Raw genomic sequence first — 15,443 nt, 5'->3', positions numbered from 1 at the left:
ACAGAATAGAATAGAATAGAATAGAATAGAACAGAATAGAATAGAACAGAATAGAATAGAACAGAATAGAATAGAACAGAATAGAATAGAATAGAACAGAATAGAATAGAACAGAATAGAATAGAATAGAACAGAATCTAATAGAATAATTCAATATCTCGTAGAGACATTTGCTTTGTCACAAAGTACAGTCATACATAGCACATGAAATAACATATATCACAAGACATAATAACCAGGAAATAAATTAAATGTGTTAGAATTGTTTTTAGTCATCACATGAATAATTTGGTTTGGAAAATGTTACGCAACAGTGTGGAGATTTGAAAGCAGTTTTCTCGTTTTTTTTCCCCATCTCCAATTGCCTGTGAGAGAGGCCTGGAAATGTGAGCGTGAAAGAGAGGCCTCTAGTGGCAGGAGTTATGAATAATTTATCTTTACCAAAGCCCCGTCAACCCTGATATGCTAAGATTAAATTTTTTCTATTCAAATCCGATTTGTATTAATTACAGTACGAGAATCTTCATCTTTTGTTTAGGAAAAGCCTATCTCTTTAAGAGGCAGAGATCACTCTGGCTTGTTTTGTACCAGTCCAGGCATTTCCTGTTTGTCGCATCCTATTAGTAATTTATGTAACTTAGCAGACTTGCTTATCTAAAGCATCTTACAGGAGCAATGACAGTTAAGTGCCTTGCTCAAGGGTTTCAGACAGATTTTTGTTGCTTTTGTCAGCTTGTGGATTCAAACGAGTGATATTTTGTTTACTGGCCCAATGCTCTTAACCTCTAGGCTACCTGTCCTCCTGCCCTATTCTACCCAGAGTGAACATACTGTAAGGTAACATGCTGTACTGCTCTCTACTTCACTCCGTTAGTGGCGCTAACACCGCTACTGAAACTCCCCAAGGATGCATCAGAACCAAAGCCCTACAGCCATAGGGTGATAATGGATCAGAACCAAACCCCTACAGCCATAGGGTGATAATGGATCAGAACCAAACCCCTACAGACATAGGTTGATAATGGATCAGAACCAAACCCCTACAGACATAGGGTGATAATGGATCAGAACCAAACCCTTATGACCATAGGGTGATAATGGACCATAACCAAACCCCTACAGACATAGCGTGATAATGGATCAGAACCAAACCCCTACAGCCATAGGGTGATAACGGATCAGAACCAAACCCCTACAGCCATAGGGTGATAACGGATCAGGACCAAACCCCTACAGCCATAGGGTGATAACGGATCAGAACCAAACCCCTACAGCCATAGGGTGATAACGGATCAGAACCAAACCCCTACAGCCATAGGGTGATAACGGATCAGAACCAAACCCCTACAGCCATAGGGTGATAACGGATCAGAACCAAACCCCTACAGCCATAGGGTGATAACGGATCAGGACCAAACCCCTACAGCCATAGGGTGATAACGGATCAGAACCAAACCCCTACAGCCATAGGGTGATAACGGATCAGAACCAAACCCCTACAGCCATAGGGTGATAACGGATCAGAACAAAACCCCTACAGCCATAGGGTGATAACGGATCAGAACAAAACCCCTACAGCCATAGGGTGATAACGGATCAGAACCAAACCCCTGCAGCCATAGAGTGATAATGGATCAAGTTCAAAGTTAAAAGTTCCAGCAAAAGTTGACACCGTCATAGTTGAATTCCATTTTTTTTTGTGCATGCCCGTTGATTATCCTCAGATAGTTTATCAGAACCGGCAACTCCCCCCCCCCAAAAAAAAAAAATCAATCTGAAAGGTCAAATGAGTCACTTCAAGACTTCTCTGAGCGTGGTATTTGTTCTATTGTTCATTCAGTTGTACTTACTGCTTACAGTGCATTTTTTATTTTTCCTACTGTAAAAAGCACACTGGCAGTTGAACCAGATAAATGGCTTTTATCCGCAGTCACACGTAGCCTGGATGAAGATAATTAATCGTTGCTGTAGTGGAAGACATATTTCTGAGCGACTCTTGGTTTCAAATAGCCGGTGTATTCTCAACACTGACCTGCTTCTAGTCTTTCAAAATAGCTCGGTTTCAACAAGGATTAATAGTTACGCAGGAGGACTGAAACATCCTAGCAGTCTAAATACACACACACACACACACACACACACACACACACACACACACACACACACACACACACACACACACACACACACACACACATATATATATATATGTGTGTGTGTGTGTGGTGTGTGTGTGTGAGGGAATATCCCGATTGTTTTACCAGATGATATATATATATATATGTGTGTGTGTGTGTGTGTGTGTGTGTGTGTGTGTGTGTGTGTGTGTGTGTGTGTGTGTGTGTGTGTGTGTGTGTGTGTGTGTGTGTGTGTGTGTGTGTGTGTGTGTGTGTGTGTGTGTGTGTGTGAGGGAATATCCCGATTGTTTTACCAGATGACAAAACATCAGAAGTGCCTACATCTAACAGGGTGGCAGCAGCGTAGCCTAGTGGGTAGAATGTTGGACTAGTAACCGAAAGGTTGCAAGTTCAAATCCCCCTGAGCTGACAAGGTCAAAATCTATTGTTCTGCTCCTGAACAAGGCAGTTGACAGCCTAGGAACCTGCTGTCATTGTAAAATAAGATTTTGTTCTTAACTGACTTGCCTATTTAAATAAAGGTATAAAATAAGTAGTTTCATGACTCTCACTGGCATCAGCCAAGACTTCAGCTTTCATCTGTTATGTATTTTCTCATGTTCGATGTCTGGTGTTTCCTGACCAAACTTAAACCATTGGTACATTATTTTCTGATAGCACATTTCATAACCTAATATTTAATCAAAGTTTAAAAAATATTCACCAAATGAACACCTTATTCTGCAAACTAGAGAAAGGTGGTGGGGTGTGGGGGGGGGGGGGAACCATGTTGATTAATTTGTGTTAGATTTGTGGATTGTAAATTGGAACTACTTAATTTTGAGTTCAATGAGCGTATAATATGGAGATTCCACCCGAACCACGCAGAATGAAGAGAATAGTTTGTTACCCGAGCAGATAAATCACTAGGTCATTATGCTATCTGTAATGGATTACAGTGATCATTACAGTGATCACAACTCTCTCTGGTTCCTGCTTTCGCCCATTCAGCAAACTCCTAGGGCTGGAAACGGGCAAAATAGACGGAAAACTCAAATAACCAATTCCTATTGGACAAATCCAAGTAGTTCCACACAGTTTTCTATATCCCTCCACCCCGCACCCCCCTGGTTTGGTGCCAACTGCACACTACCTAGACCTCTGCTTCCTTGGTTGTTGTACTTCCTTCCTGCTTTCACCCAAACTCAGAAAACTCCTGCTGAGCCATGCTTTGGTGCTCTTTGCCTGGTGACAATAGGAGCTCTGTCTGGTGTAACAAATCCACTTGTTTGCAATGACATGAAATAATGAAAAGACATCTTTATTTTTTTACTGTAATCACTGGGATGTAATTTAGGCAGATGTAATTTTTTGAATAAAAAAAAAAAAAAAAGTCACGTTATATTTGACTGCTTTAAGTTAAATAATTGTTTGAATTTATATAATGATTTTACAGATGCTCAAAGCATTAACATAGGGGGGAAAATGCACCACGGAGTGATTATTGGTAGTCTTAAACAAACGTATACACCTCATACACCTGGGCTTAAAGAAGAAGAAGACACATGTACCATGTCAGATATAGAGTTGACATTTATTCCATTTTGAGTTTGCATCCCAATAATACACTTTTATATAAATCACAGAAGACTGAAATATAACAAACCTGTTTGACATAGAAACACCGGATTTGTTTGGTTTTCTGTTTTTAATAAATCATCTCAAATGAATTATGAAATTTTGAAAAAATATGAATAACATTCCGCCCGTGAGGTCAAAGAGCGAGCGCTTTTGGTCACTGACTCCAGGAAAAGGGCTACAGTCTTACGGAGACAAATCAGCATGCAGTATGCCTAAAACATATTTTCCATATCAGACTTCCTCTCATGGTAGGCTAATCATATCAGAGGAGCTTTGGGTGGGAACAGGAGCAGGAGTTAAAGGAAGTGATGCTGTTTTAATGATTAGCCTTAATGTTAGCGTGGGAAAGTTAAGATGGCAGATGTTTATGTTTCCTGAACTCATTAACATCTTCATGTTGTTGATGGCTGTAATCCATAACGACTTTGAATCCATATCCATTCCATTTGTTTGGTCTTAATCATCATCAGGAATCCTTTTAAGACTTTATAATTCTTCAACTCTTTATGTAAACATTATTCAGGGTTTATCGCATTGAGATAAATCATTTCTTGCAAGAGAGACCTACCAATCTTAGTTTAGATCACAACTGATTTTGACTAACTCTCTCTTTGTCCGTTTCCTCAGCTAGGAATCTTTCCGGAAACATTCTTCTCACATATCTATCTGTGTGTTCCTCAGATCGACAGTGTTCAGAGTCTCTTACAGTGCCCCAGTGTGTTGATTTGTGTGGGCCATGAGCCCTCCCACACCGTCCTTCTGGAGAACTTCCGGAAAAACTCAGATGCCAAACTTCCACGACTGAATCCAAAGTCTCTTGGACTCTCCAACACAGCCAGTGAAGGACAGGAATCAGGGAAAACTGGTATTAATATAACTCAACATCGTCTTACACTGTCATTACAAGACATTTTTTATCAATTCTACTACTGTGTTACGCAATAACATTTTGTTTGGAACTGTCATTATCATGGCCATCATAGATATCAATATCATCATCAATCTTCAACAAAACAAATCAGATAATCCTTCTAAAAGAAAGTTATTGAACTTGAACTTTTTAAACTTTTTTAAATGATCAAAATAAATAAATATTGTCAGTGTCAATCTTCTTAGAAACCTAACTGATCATTAGTTTGTCTCTCCTTTTCACTAATACAGGCAGCTTAGGACTTGAGACAACGAAAAGCGTCATCCACCCAAGATCTGAATCCAACCAGTCAGCAAGGCACTCCATATCATCTGACAAATCACTCCCACCAATCAACTCTACATCTCCGGCCCATGTTGGCCGTGAAGGCTTGATGGATGACGACATTGAGAAAAGGGTGCTAGTCAACAAAGATGGCAGCTTGTCAATGGAAATGAAAGTGCGTTTCCGACTACTGAACGACGAGACCCTACATTGGTCCACAGAAATAAAGAAGTCGGTAGGAACGACCAACGAATACCTCCAAGGATACCACGACAACTGCTTTGTTCAGCAAGGTAGTGTGGAAAGCTGTTCAGAGACGGAGCTCCTTTCCCCAGGCGAGGCTGACGATGCCTACATCACCAAACTGCACCAGAAGCATCTGGACGTCCCTCACTGTCAGCACTGCTGTGGCCACTGCCAGGACTATGAGATCAGGAAGACCCATATTTCTGGGGGGCAGAGGACTGTCCGCCACGTCACCTCCTCCAGCTCCAGTGCCTCCTCACACACCATTGTCCATAAAAAAGGTTCAGTGGAGACCATGTCCAGTGAGGAGATCACCGAGTACATGGTGGAGAAGGCTGCTTGCTTCCAACAGACTGTGGAGGAAGGGGGCGACACCACTGTGGAGTACTGCACCATCAGCCGCGGCTGCAGCAGGAGCGAGATGAGCTTGACTACGACGTCCGGCAAGTGTAAGAGTAGGGCTTCCACCCAGGATAAGAGCGAGATCCTTGGCAAGAGCGAGAGCATTGACATTACAACCCAGGCATCGGATAACGACGAGGCTATGGCTGATAGTTCTTCCTCTGCTCCTTCTAAGGAGTCTCAGAGCGAGGTTAGCGTCAAGATCACTGATGCGGAGGAAGGCGAGCGGCCTGTGTCTGCTGTTAGTCTTTCCTCTCAGATCCTGGCATCGCTCAAGGAAGACCAGGATGATGAGGACGACGACCTTCCACCAAGTGCTTCGAGAGCGTGTTCGTGTTCCCAGAATAGTAACGCCGAAGAGGAGGAAGAGGAGGAGCCCACCAGAAGTGTTGTTTTGAACACAGCAGCAACACCAATGCAACATTTATCTCCCAGGCCTCCTAGTAGTAAGGTATCTTCTGTACACTCTAAGTCAGTTAGGGCTATGTCTCGGGCACCAGCAAATGGACAAGATGACCAAAAATCAAACAACTGTAAATGTGAAGCATCTGATGTAGCTGGAGATTCTACTGACGCTGATGACGGAAATGCTAAGACTGCAGTTGAAAAGGAAATGGGTCAAGAAGGGATCCCTTCAGGGATCACTGAAACCAAACACACCAAACCAGAGGAGAGGGCAATGAGCTCACTGTCTGTCAAATCAAATGTCTCTACCAGATCGAAGAGGTCCAAAATTGGGGATTCAGGAGTTCAGGAGGAGAAGGGAGAGTGGTCATCATGTGCCATGTCAGTCAAATCCAATGCTTCAGCAAAGTCAAGGAAGTCCAATGTTTCAGCTGTAGAAGATGTAGAAGTACAGCAACATCAAACAGACAAAAGATCCTCAAGTGCCATGTCAGTTCAATCAAATGTCTCAACAAGATGTCAGTCCAAAATGTCAGAAGTGGCAGCTGAAGAAAGCGTTACACCAGAAGAAGACGCAAAAACAACTTCAAGTGCTTTGTCAGTTAAATCGAATGCCTCAGGGAAGTCCAAAGTTTCTGCTGTTCCTACTGAAGACAACGCTGAAGACGAATTGGATGAAGTGGAGGAGAGAGCAGCTAGTGCTACGTCTGCTAAATACAATATGTCAGCAGGAAATAAGATGTTACTGATGAAATACGACGTTTCTGATGATCCCGCTGCAGACGTTCCTGCTGAAGAAAATGCAGGAGACAAAGCAGGGGAAACTAAAGAGAGACCCAGTCGTACATCTGGTAAGTCTGCTAAGCCTAATGTTTCTGCAAAATCAAAGAAGTCCAAGGTTTCTAAACTCTGTCCAGAAGAAGAATGTAGAGCAGCCAGTGCCTTGTCTGGTAAGTCTGCCGTTTCAGCAAGATGCAAGAAATCCATAGTTGTTCCCGCTGAAGAAAAGGCAGAAGCAGAACAAACTGAAGAGAGAGCATCCACCTCTATGTCTATTAAATCTAATACCTCAGCAAGATCAAGAAAGTTTACAGCAGTAGATGATGTGGGGGAAACTGAGGAGAGATCACCGAGAGCTATGTCAGATAAGTGTAATGTTTCTGCGAGGTCTAAGAAATCCATTGTTTCTGATGATCCACCCGAGGAAAATGTAAAACAGATAGAAGAAGCTGAGGAGAGAGCACCGAGTGCCATGTCTGCTAAGTCCAATGTGTCTACCAGATCAAAAAAGACCACGATTTCTCAAATTTGTGTTGGAGAAGACACTGAGAGGACATCCAGCGCTATGTCTTCTAAGTACAACCGGTCATCGAGATACAAGAAATACAATGTTTCTGATGGAGAAGAGGATCAAACTGACGAGAGTCCATCTAGTGCTATGTCTGCTGAGTTCAATGTTTCCAATGCTGAAGACAATGCAGAAGTGAAAGAACCTGAGAGAGCAGTTAGTGCAATGTCAGAAGCTCCTGCTGAAGGAAAAACTGAAGAAAATGCAGGAGAGGAGGTAGAACAAACAGCAGAAAATATACCGGAAGAAGACACAGAAGCAGAGGAAACAGAGGATCGTGCTCCTAGTGCTATGTCAACTAAATCCAAAACTTTGGAAGTTCCTCCTGAGGAAAATGAAGACGAGGAATTGACAGGAATTGAAGAGAGAGCACCGAGTGCCATGTCTGCTAAATCAGCTAAGTCTAATGTTCCTGCAAGATTAAAGAGGTCCAAGGATTCTGAATTTTGTCTTCAAGAACCCGAGAGAGCATCCAGTGCTATGTCTGCTAAGTACAATATGTCAGCAAGACACAAGAAATATGACTTTTCAGATGATCCTGCTGCAGAGGAGGAGCGAGCAGCTAGTTCTATGTCAGATAAGTCCAATGTTTCAGCAAGATCGACAAAATCAAAAGCTTCTGGAGTTCCTCTTGAAGTGGAAGTAGAGGCTTCAGAAGTTCCTGCTGAGGAAACCGCTAAAGAAAGAGTAGAAGCTGAGGAAAGAGCACCGAGCGCTATGTCTGCCAAGTCAACTAAGTCTAATGTTTCAGCAAGATCCAAGAAATCCAGAGCTTCTGAAGTTCCTGCTGAAGGAGAGGATCCAACTGAAGAAAGAGCACACAGTGCTATGTCTGCTAAATCTAATGCTTCTGCAAAATCAAAGAAATCCAATGTATTTGCAAGGTCAGCAAAGTCTAAAGCTTTAGAATTTTGCCCTGTGGAAAATGGAGACAAAGAATTGACAGGAATTGAAGAGAGAGCACCCAGTGCCATGTCTGCTAAGTCAGCTAAGTCTAATGTTCCTGCAAGATCAAAGAAGTCCAAGGATTCAGAATTTTGTCTTCAAGAACCTGAGAGAGCATCCAGTGCTATGTCTGCTAAGTACAATATGTCAGCAAGACACAAGAAATACGACTTTTCAGATGATCCTGCTGCAGAGGAGGAGCGAGCAGCTAGTTCGATGTCAGCTAAGTCAGCCATGTCAAATGCTTCAGCTAGATCTATAAAATCTAAAGCTTCTGGATCTCCAGCTGAGGAAAATGCAGAAGAAGTAGAAGAAACTGAGAGAGCACCTAGTGCCATGTCTGCTAAGTCTGAAGCTCCTGATGAACCTGAGGATGAAACTCTAGCTTCAGCTGATGATAACGCAGAAGAGGAAGTGGAGATCGCTAAGGAGAGAGCTCCCAGTGCTATGTCTGCTAAGTCCAATGTTTCATCAAGATCCCAAAAATCCAATGTTTCTGCAAGATCCAAGAAATCTAAAGCTTCAGAAATTCCTGCTGAAGAAAATGCAGAAGAGGAATCTGCTGAACCAGAGGACGAAACAGAGGAACGAGCTCCCAGTGCTATGTCTGCTAAGTCCAATGTTTCTGCAAGATCGGCAAAGTCTAAAGCTTCGGAAGTTCCTCCTGAGGAAAATGGAGTCGAGGAATTGGAAGAAGTTAGAGAGAGAGCACCCAGTGCCATATCTGCTAAATCAGCTAAGTCAAATGTTCCTGCAAGATCTAAGAAGTCCAAGGATTCTGAATTTTGTCTTCAAGAACCTGAGAGAGCACCCAGTGCTATGTCTGCTAAGTACAATATGTCAGCAAGACACAAGAAATACGACTTTTCAGATGAACCTGCTGCAGAAGAGGAGAGAGCAGCTAGTACGATGTCAGCGAGGTCAGCTAAGTCCAATGTCTCTGCAAGATCCAATAAATCTAAAGCTTCAGAAATTCCTGCTGAAGAAAATGCAGAAGAGGATGTAGGGGAATCTGCTGAACCAGAGGACGAAACAGAGGAACGAGCTCCCAGTGCTATGTCTGCTAAGTCCAATGTTTCATCAAGATACCAAAAATCCAATGTTTCTGCAAGATCGGCAAAGTCTAAAGCTTCGGAAGTTCCTCCTGAGGAAAATGGAGTCGAGGAATTGGAAGGAATTGAAGAGAGAGCACCGAGTGCCATGTCTGCTACGTCAGCTAAGTCTAATGTTCCTGCAAGATCAAAGAAGTCCAAGGATTCTGCATTTTGTCTTCAAGAACCTGAGAGAGCACCCAGTGCTATGTCTGCTAAGTACAATATGTCAGCAAGACACAAGAAATACGACTTTTCAGATGATCCTGCTGCAGAGGAGGAACGAGCAGCTAGTTCTATGTCAGCTAAGTCAGCCATGTCAAATGCTTCAGCTAGATCTATAAAATCGAAAGCTTCTGGATTTCCAGCTGAGGAAAATACAGAAGAGGTAGAAGAAACTGAAGTTAGTGCACCGAGTGCTAATATCTCTGCAAGATCCAGGAAGTCAACAGTGTCTGAAGTCCCTGCTGAAAAAAAGGATCAAACCGAGAGAATAGCTAGAGCTATATCTGCAAAGTCCAATGTCTCTGCAAAATCTGGGAAATCCAAATTTTCTGAAGCTTCTGCTGAGGAAACAGCAGCCTCAAAAGAGAAAACGAAGGAGAGAGCACCGAGCGCTATGTCTGCAAAATCAAATATCTCAGAAAGATCTAAGAAACCTGACCATGGAACAGAGGAGCGAGCATCCAGCACTCTATCAGCTAAGTCACATGTATCTGTAAGATCAAGGAAGTCCAAAGTTTCTGAAGTTGCTGCCGAAGAAAAGGCTGCAGAGCAGGTAGGGGAACATGTGGAAAAAGCAACAAGTGCTGTGTCGGCTGAGTCTCCAAGATCAGCCGGAACCCACGGATCTGCCAAGTCCCACGCATCAGACAGAACCCATGCATCAGACAGGATCCACATATCAGACACATGTATTTTTTGTAACTCCAGACCCGAAGATAGCATAACTGCTGAAGTGACTGAGAGACCTAAAAGCAAGATGTCCAATGTGTCGTCCCATCTGCAAGTGAAAGGACAAAAAGACAAAAACAATACGGATGACACCAAAAGCGACAAAGGGAGTGATATTTCAACGAAGACAAACAGATCAAAGACTGTCATTAGAGATCATGTAGACACTCCCAGACCTAACTCTATTGCGTCAGAGGTTCATCTCACTCCTACTCTACCACACTGCCCTCCAACCCTTAGAAAAATTAAACAACCTGTTATTCTACTTGGTTTTTCGAGTGACAGTAACAAGTTACACACAGCTGATCCTCGGAAGAAGAGCTCTAACATCTTATGTGATGGTCCCTCAGAAGCGATAGACAGGAATGTCAGTGACAACAAAAGTGACAAGAGCGGCAAACACAAGAAAGGGGTTTCCTCTCGCAGTTCCTCCCTACAGCGGCTGGAAGGAGATGTCTCTGAGCTGGTTCCCTCCAATCTACCAAACGCCTCTCCAACAGAGGTGGTGAATGAGTGGCTTAAGAAAATACCATCTGACAGTGCGATGTACGACATTGGGGACGAATTCAGTGACAGAGGCCATTCACCGGAGCTGGCACCAAAGGAAAAAACGAATGGGACGGAGGAGAACGACATCACCTCTGTGTGTGAGACTCAAGTAGAAAAGGAAGAGCCTAAAGAGACAGCAGCCAACCATGTGGCTGATGGTGAGGAGCCAGCAGAGACCCCACCTGAGACCCCACCAGAGGGCACCGCTCCACAGGAGGACGTATCAAAGAGCTTTCACTCCTCAGTGCAGGTGATGAAAGTACTGTTGAGTCCCAAGCTTGACCGGTGTCACAGTTTACCTGAATTTTCCCCAGTGTACGGACGTAAACTGAGCACCTCAGCCAGAGGTCTCCTGGATTGCCTCGCAAAGCTACAGTTGATAGACTTTGATCCCAACGACGATGCAAATGCCAAGGACACAAGGTACAGAGAGCTAATGAACATCCTCCAGTCCCTCTGGTTGTGTGACCCAGCAGAAGGTGGAAAGCAACAGCAGAATGGATGTGATCAACACTCTGTGGACGGTGACACCAAAGCAAGGTCCTCCTCTGGGGTGGACGTCAGCAGTGGCTCAACGGGCTCAGGTGGTTTGGCTCAGGCACCGAACGCAGAGGGGGAAGCATTGCTGAGGGCACAAGAAGTTGACGAAACTGCAGAGGAACAGGAAAGCCCAGAGTCCTCAATCCCTATGTCTGATCCAGCCAGCCCGTACGTAGCCAGTCAGGACCAATGGACCACAGAGGAAGGAGGAACAGCAGTGGAGAAAGAGAAACAAAAAGACAAAGATGTCCCAGCGTCTGATGACACCATTAGAAATGAAAGTGTGAGAGAATTACCAGAAACACCCCCGTCTTCCAACAAGAGCTCAGACCCTCGAGAGGACACAACCTCTGGCTCTCCTCCATCTGTCCAAAGGGCACAACTAGCCAAAAAAGTTTCCCTAGATCCTGATCCTGTCTGGGTCTTGAAGTTACTGAACAAACTAGAGAAGCAGTTCATGACACATTATGTGGATGCCATGGCAGAGTTCAAGGTTCGCTGGAATTTGGACGACAGCGAACATCTCGATGCCATGATAGCCGAACTGAAAGACGATGTGCATAGCAGGATACAATTAAGCATTGACAGAGAACTAAGGAAGATCCACGGTCGAGGTGGAAGACCAACACCACCCAAAGAAGAATTGTCACGAGAATCAGGTGCGCAAACTGAGACGAGGAGAAGAAGACTGAAGCTCAACCAGTCTATTGATTACCGAGAGGAGAAAAGCGACGATGCAACCGGCACTTCTTTCAGCGACCAACGGAGTGATGATGAATATTGCCCTTGTGAAACATGTATAAAAAAGAAACTGGAATTAGGACCACTGCTTCCTGCAGAAGTTTTGCACATTGCTCCAGTCATGATGGCTTTTGATCTAAAGTCAATCCTCCAGTTGAAAAAGAACCCTACTCCAAAGACACAAGCAGTTGATGCAACCGATGACACTGAAACTACGGATGAAACCACAGTAGTGAAAACTAGTATTATACATGCATTTGATTTAAAGTCAATTCTCCAGTTGAAAAAGGACAATCCTCCACAGATACAAGAAGAAGTCGATGTTACAGATGAGACTGGAGGTATGGATGAAGCCAAAGCAGTGGAAACTCTGGTTGGAAACGTTATCAACGGGGCTAAGAAAGAGGCGGATGAATCACAAGAACAGGAGGATGATGAACAGGATGATGAACAGGATGATGAAGCTGAGACAGTAGAAGAGGAAGCAGGAGAAGAAGAGGAAGCTGAAGCAGAAACAGCAGAAGCTGAGACAGTAGAAGAGGAAACAGGAGAAGAAGAGGAGGAAGCTAAAGCAGAAACAGCAGAAGCTGAGACAGTAGAAGAGGAAGCAGGAGAAGAAGAGGAGGAAGCTAAAGCAGAAACAGCAGAAGCTGAGACAGTAGAAGATGAAGCAGGAGAAGAAGAGGAGGAAGCTAAAGCAGAAACAGCAGAAGCTGAGACAGTAGAAGAGGAAGCAGGAGAAGAAGAAACTTCTGAAGCAGGGACAGCAGCTGATGATGAAACAGCAGGAGAAGAAGACACTGCTGAAGTAGAGACAGCTGACGAAGAAACAGAAGAAGCAGCAGAAGAAGAAGAGACAGCTCAAGATGAAACTACAGGAGAGGAGACAGCTGACGACGAATCAGCAGGAGAGGAAGAGAGTGCTGAAGCTGAGACAGCTGAGGGAGAAGAGCAGACAGCCAGAGATGAAACAGGAGAAGATGAGACTGAAAACGCAGGAGAAGAGTCGGCAGAACCTGTAACAGCAGACGAAGAAGAGACTGCCGAAGCAGAGGCAGCTGAAGATGAAGGAGCTGAAACTGAAGCTGAGGAGGATGTAGAAAAAGAGGAAGCTGAAAAAGAAATTAAAATAGAGCCAGAAGTTGAGTCAAACATCGAGGAGACAGCTATCAGGAAAGACAACGTGGAGGAAACTCCAGTGACCTCATTCGATGCCTTTGCCAGAGCAGAATACTCTGAAGACGGTGCTTACTCCGACGATGAGGATTCAGAGACTGAACGAAACAATGAGGAGTCAGAGGCCCAAGAGGACAAAGCAGAAGCAGAGGCTGAGCTTCAGGTTGAGGAGGAAGTGGAGGAAGGGGAGGAGGAGCAAGAAGAAGCTGAGGAGGAGCAGGCAGAAGCTGAGGAGGAGGCGGAGGTGGAAGAGGAAGCTGAAGAGGAGCAGGACGTTGAGGATACCCCAGTTGAAGAGACTCCAGTTGAGGAGCTGAAGGAGAAAGAGGAGGAGGAAGCTGAAGTGGAAGTTGAGGAGGATCGGACAGAAGCTGAGGAGGAACAGGAGGAAGATGAGGATACGGCTGAAAACTATGCTGCTCCTGAGGAAGAGCCAGCCGATGAGGTGGATGATGTCACAAGCAAAGGACAGTCTGAAGACGACGGTGATGGCAATGGACCTTCTGGGACATCTGAGACGAGCCTACATAGCCAGCCAACCAAATCTTCCATGGAATCCCAACCAGGCTCGCTGGACGGAATCCTGGATGAAGAGGCAGAGAGAGAGTCCAACAGCGAGAAGAGTTCACAAACAGGGTCGGAGATAGGCTCGGGCCACCGTCTCTCTGTGAAGAGAAGGCAGAAGTACCTCATGGAAAAAGAGAACGAGAGCAGAGTGTCAGAAGTCACAGAGTCAGCCAGCGAGGTTCTCGAGCGACAAGTCGTCTCCCCAAAGAAGAAGACTCCAAAGAAGTCTCCGGCAAGATCTGTCAAGTCAAGCAAGGCCAAATAGAGTGATATTCTAAAACGTCCCTATTCAAACGTAATTTACGGTATTTTGCTTGTGAAAAGAAAATTGGCCAATGTTTAAATACCCCCCATTTTTACCACATTCTTGCCTGCATATGCCTTTTATACCTCCTGTGTGCAATGCCGGTGATGAGTGGTAGTAGTGGTGTGCAGACGTGGGTGGTTATTTTTATTAAATCCATTGAATATACACCATCAAAAAGAAATACATTATTCATTCGTTCAGGTAGGTACTAAGAAATATCATACGATTAATAACATTTAATAAAAAGAACAGACTAAGCATATTTTGAGTTGAATCCAAATGAATGAAATCAATAGTTAATTATTTTGTTAATTAAAGACACACGTACCTGATCACAGTCAACACACACACATTTTATGGTAAGAATGTAATGGAATATAACAGATTAAAATAATAATAATATTTACCCCCACACAGCTTGAGTCGTGGGTAAAATAAGTGATATTTTGAAGCAGAGCCCAAGCCTTTTTGTTCCACGCCTCTTTCCTACTCCACGTTGTTAGGGGGCAGGCGTAGGGGCTTACCTTGAGAGTATCTGCATCATGATACCAATAGAAAAGAATAGCATACCTATTTTCAAAAGCAATGTGAGTCTCATGTTCATATTTCACAACTCTAAAAGCGTATAGGATTTAGGCGATCGAGCAAGGTAACAGGTCTACTCTTGATTTAGGCGACATTATTAGATGCTAAATGTAGATCAGGGATAGATGAGCTATATTTCCACTTATTTGCCCAGCCAGAGAATCAACCAGATCACATTGATCGATACAAGTCAGTGAAGTAACAGGCTTTTGTTTGGGTGTAAGGCTACTAGGGGCCTAGAGTGAGGAGCAAAATAATCCACTTGATAAACTACATATCCTGAATAACATGCTGGCAGAATGTTCTGATAAATCAGCCAACTAGACTGAATGTTCTGATAAATCACCCAACGAGACTAAATGTTCTGATCAGGCCTAATAAATCAACCAACTAGACTAAATGTTCTGATAAATCAGCCGACTAGACTAAATGTTCTGATAAATCAGCCGACTAGACTAAATGTTCTGATAAATCAGCCGACTAGACTAAATGTCCTAATAAATCACCCAACTAGACTAAATGTCCTAATAAATCAGTCAACTAGACTAAATGTTCTGATAAATCAACCAACTAGACTAAATGTTCCTATCAGGCCTAATAAATCAGCCAACTAGACTAAATGTTCTGATAAATC

The 15,443-nt window shown here is 43.7% G+C and overlaps 1 protein-coding gene across 1 annotated transcript; it reads left to right on the top strand.

Annotated features, from left to right (window-relative positions):
- The first annotated feature begins 10,886 nt into the window (after positions 1–10,886).
- Positions 10,887–14,387, top strand: rp1l1b (rp1 like 1b). Its single transcript, XM_031800814.1, has one exon. It carries the CDS (start codon positions 10,889–10,891, stop codon positions 14,180–14,182), a length of 3,294 nt encoding a protein of 1,097 aa, XP_031656674.1. The 5' UTR covers positions 10,887–10,888; the 3' UTR covers positions 14,183–14,387.
- Positions 14,388–15,443: the final 1,056 nt, after the last annotated feature.

Source organism: Oncorhynchus kisutch, linkage group LG21 (genome assembly GCF_002021735.2).
Source record: "Oncorhynchus kisutch isolate 150728-3 linkage group LG21, Okis_V2, whole genome shotgun sequence".
Taxonomy (NCBI): domain Eukaryota; kingdom Metazoa; phylum Chordata; class Actinopteri; order Salmoniformes; family Salmonidae; genus Oncorhynchus; species Oncorhynchus kisutch.
This window is presented reverse-complemented; position numbering and strand designations above follow the sequence as displayed.

Bases quoted from the DNA above. Each gene is read 5' to 3' on its own strand.
- rp1l1b (XM_031800814.1), top strand. From the start codon at position 10,889: ATGTACGACATTGGGGACGAATTCAGTGACAGAGGCCATTCACCGGAG.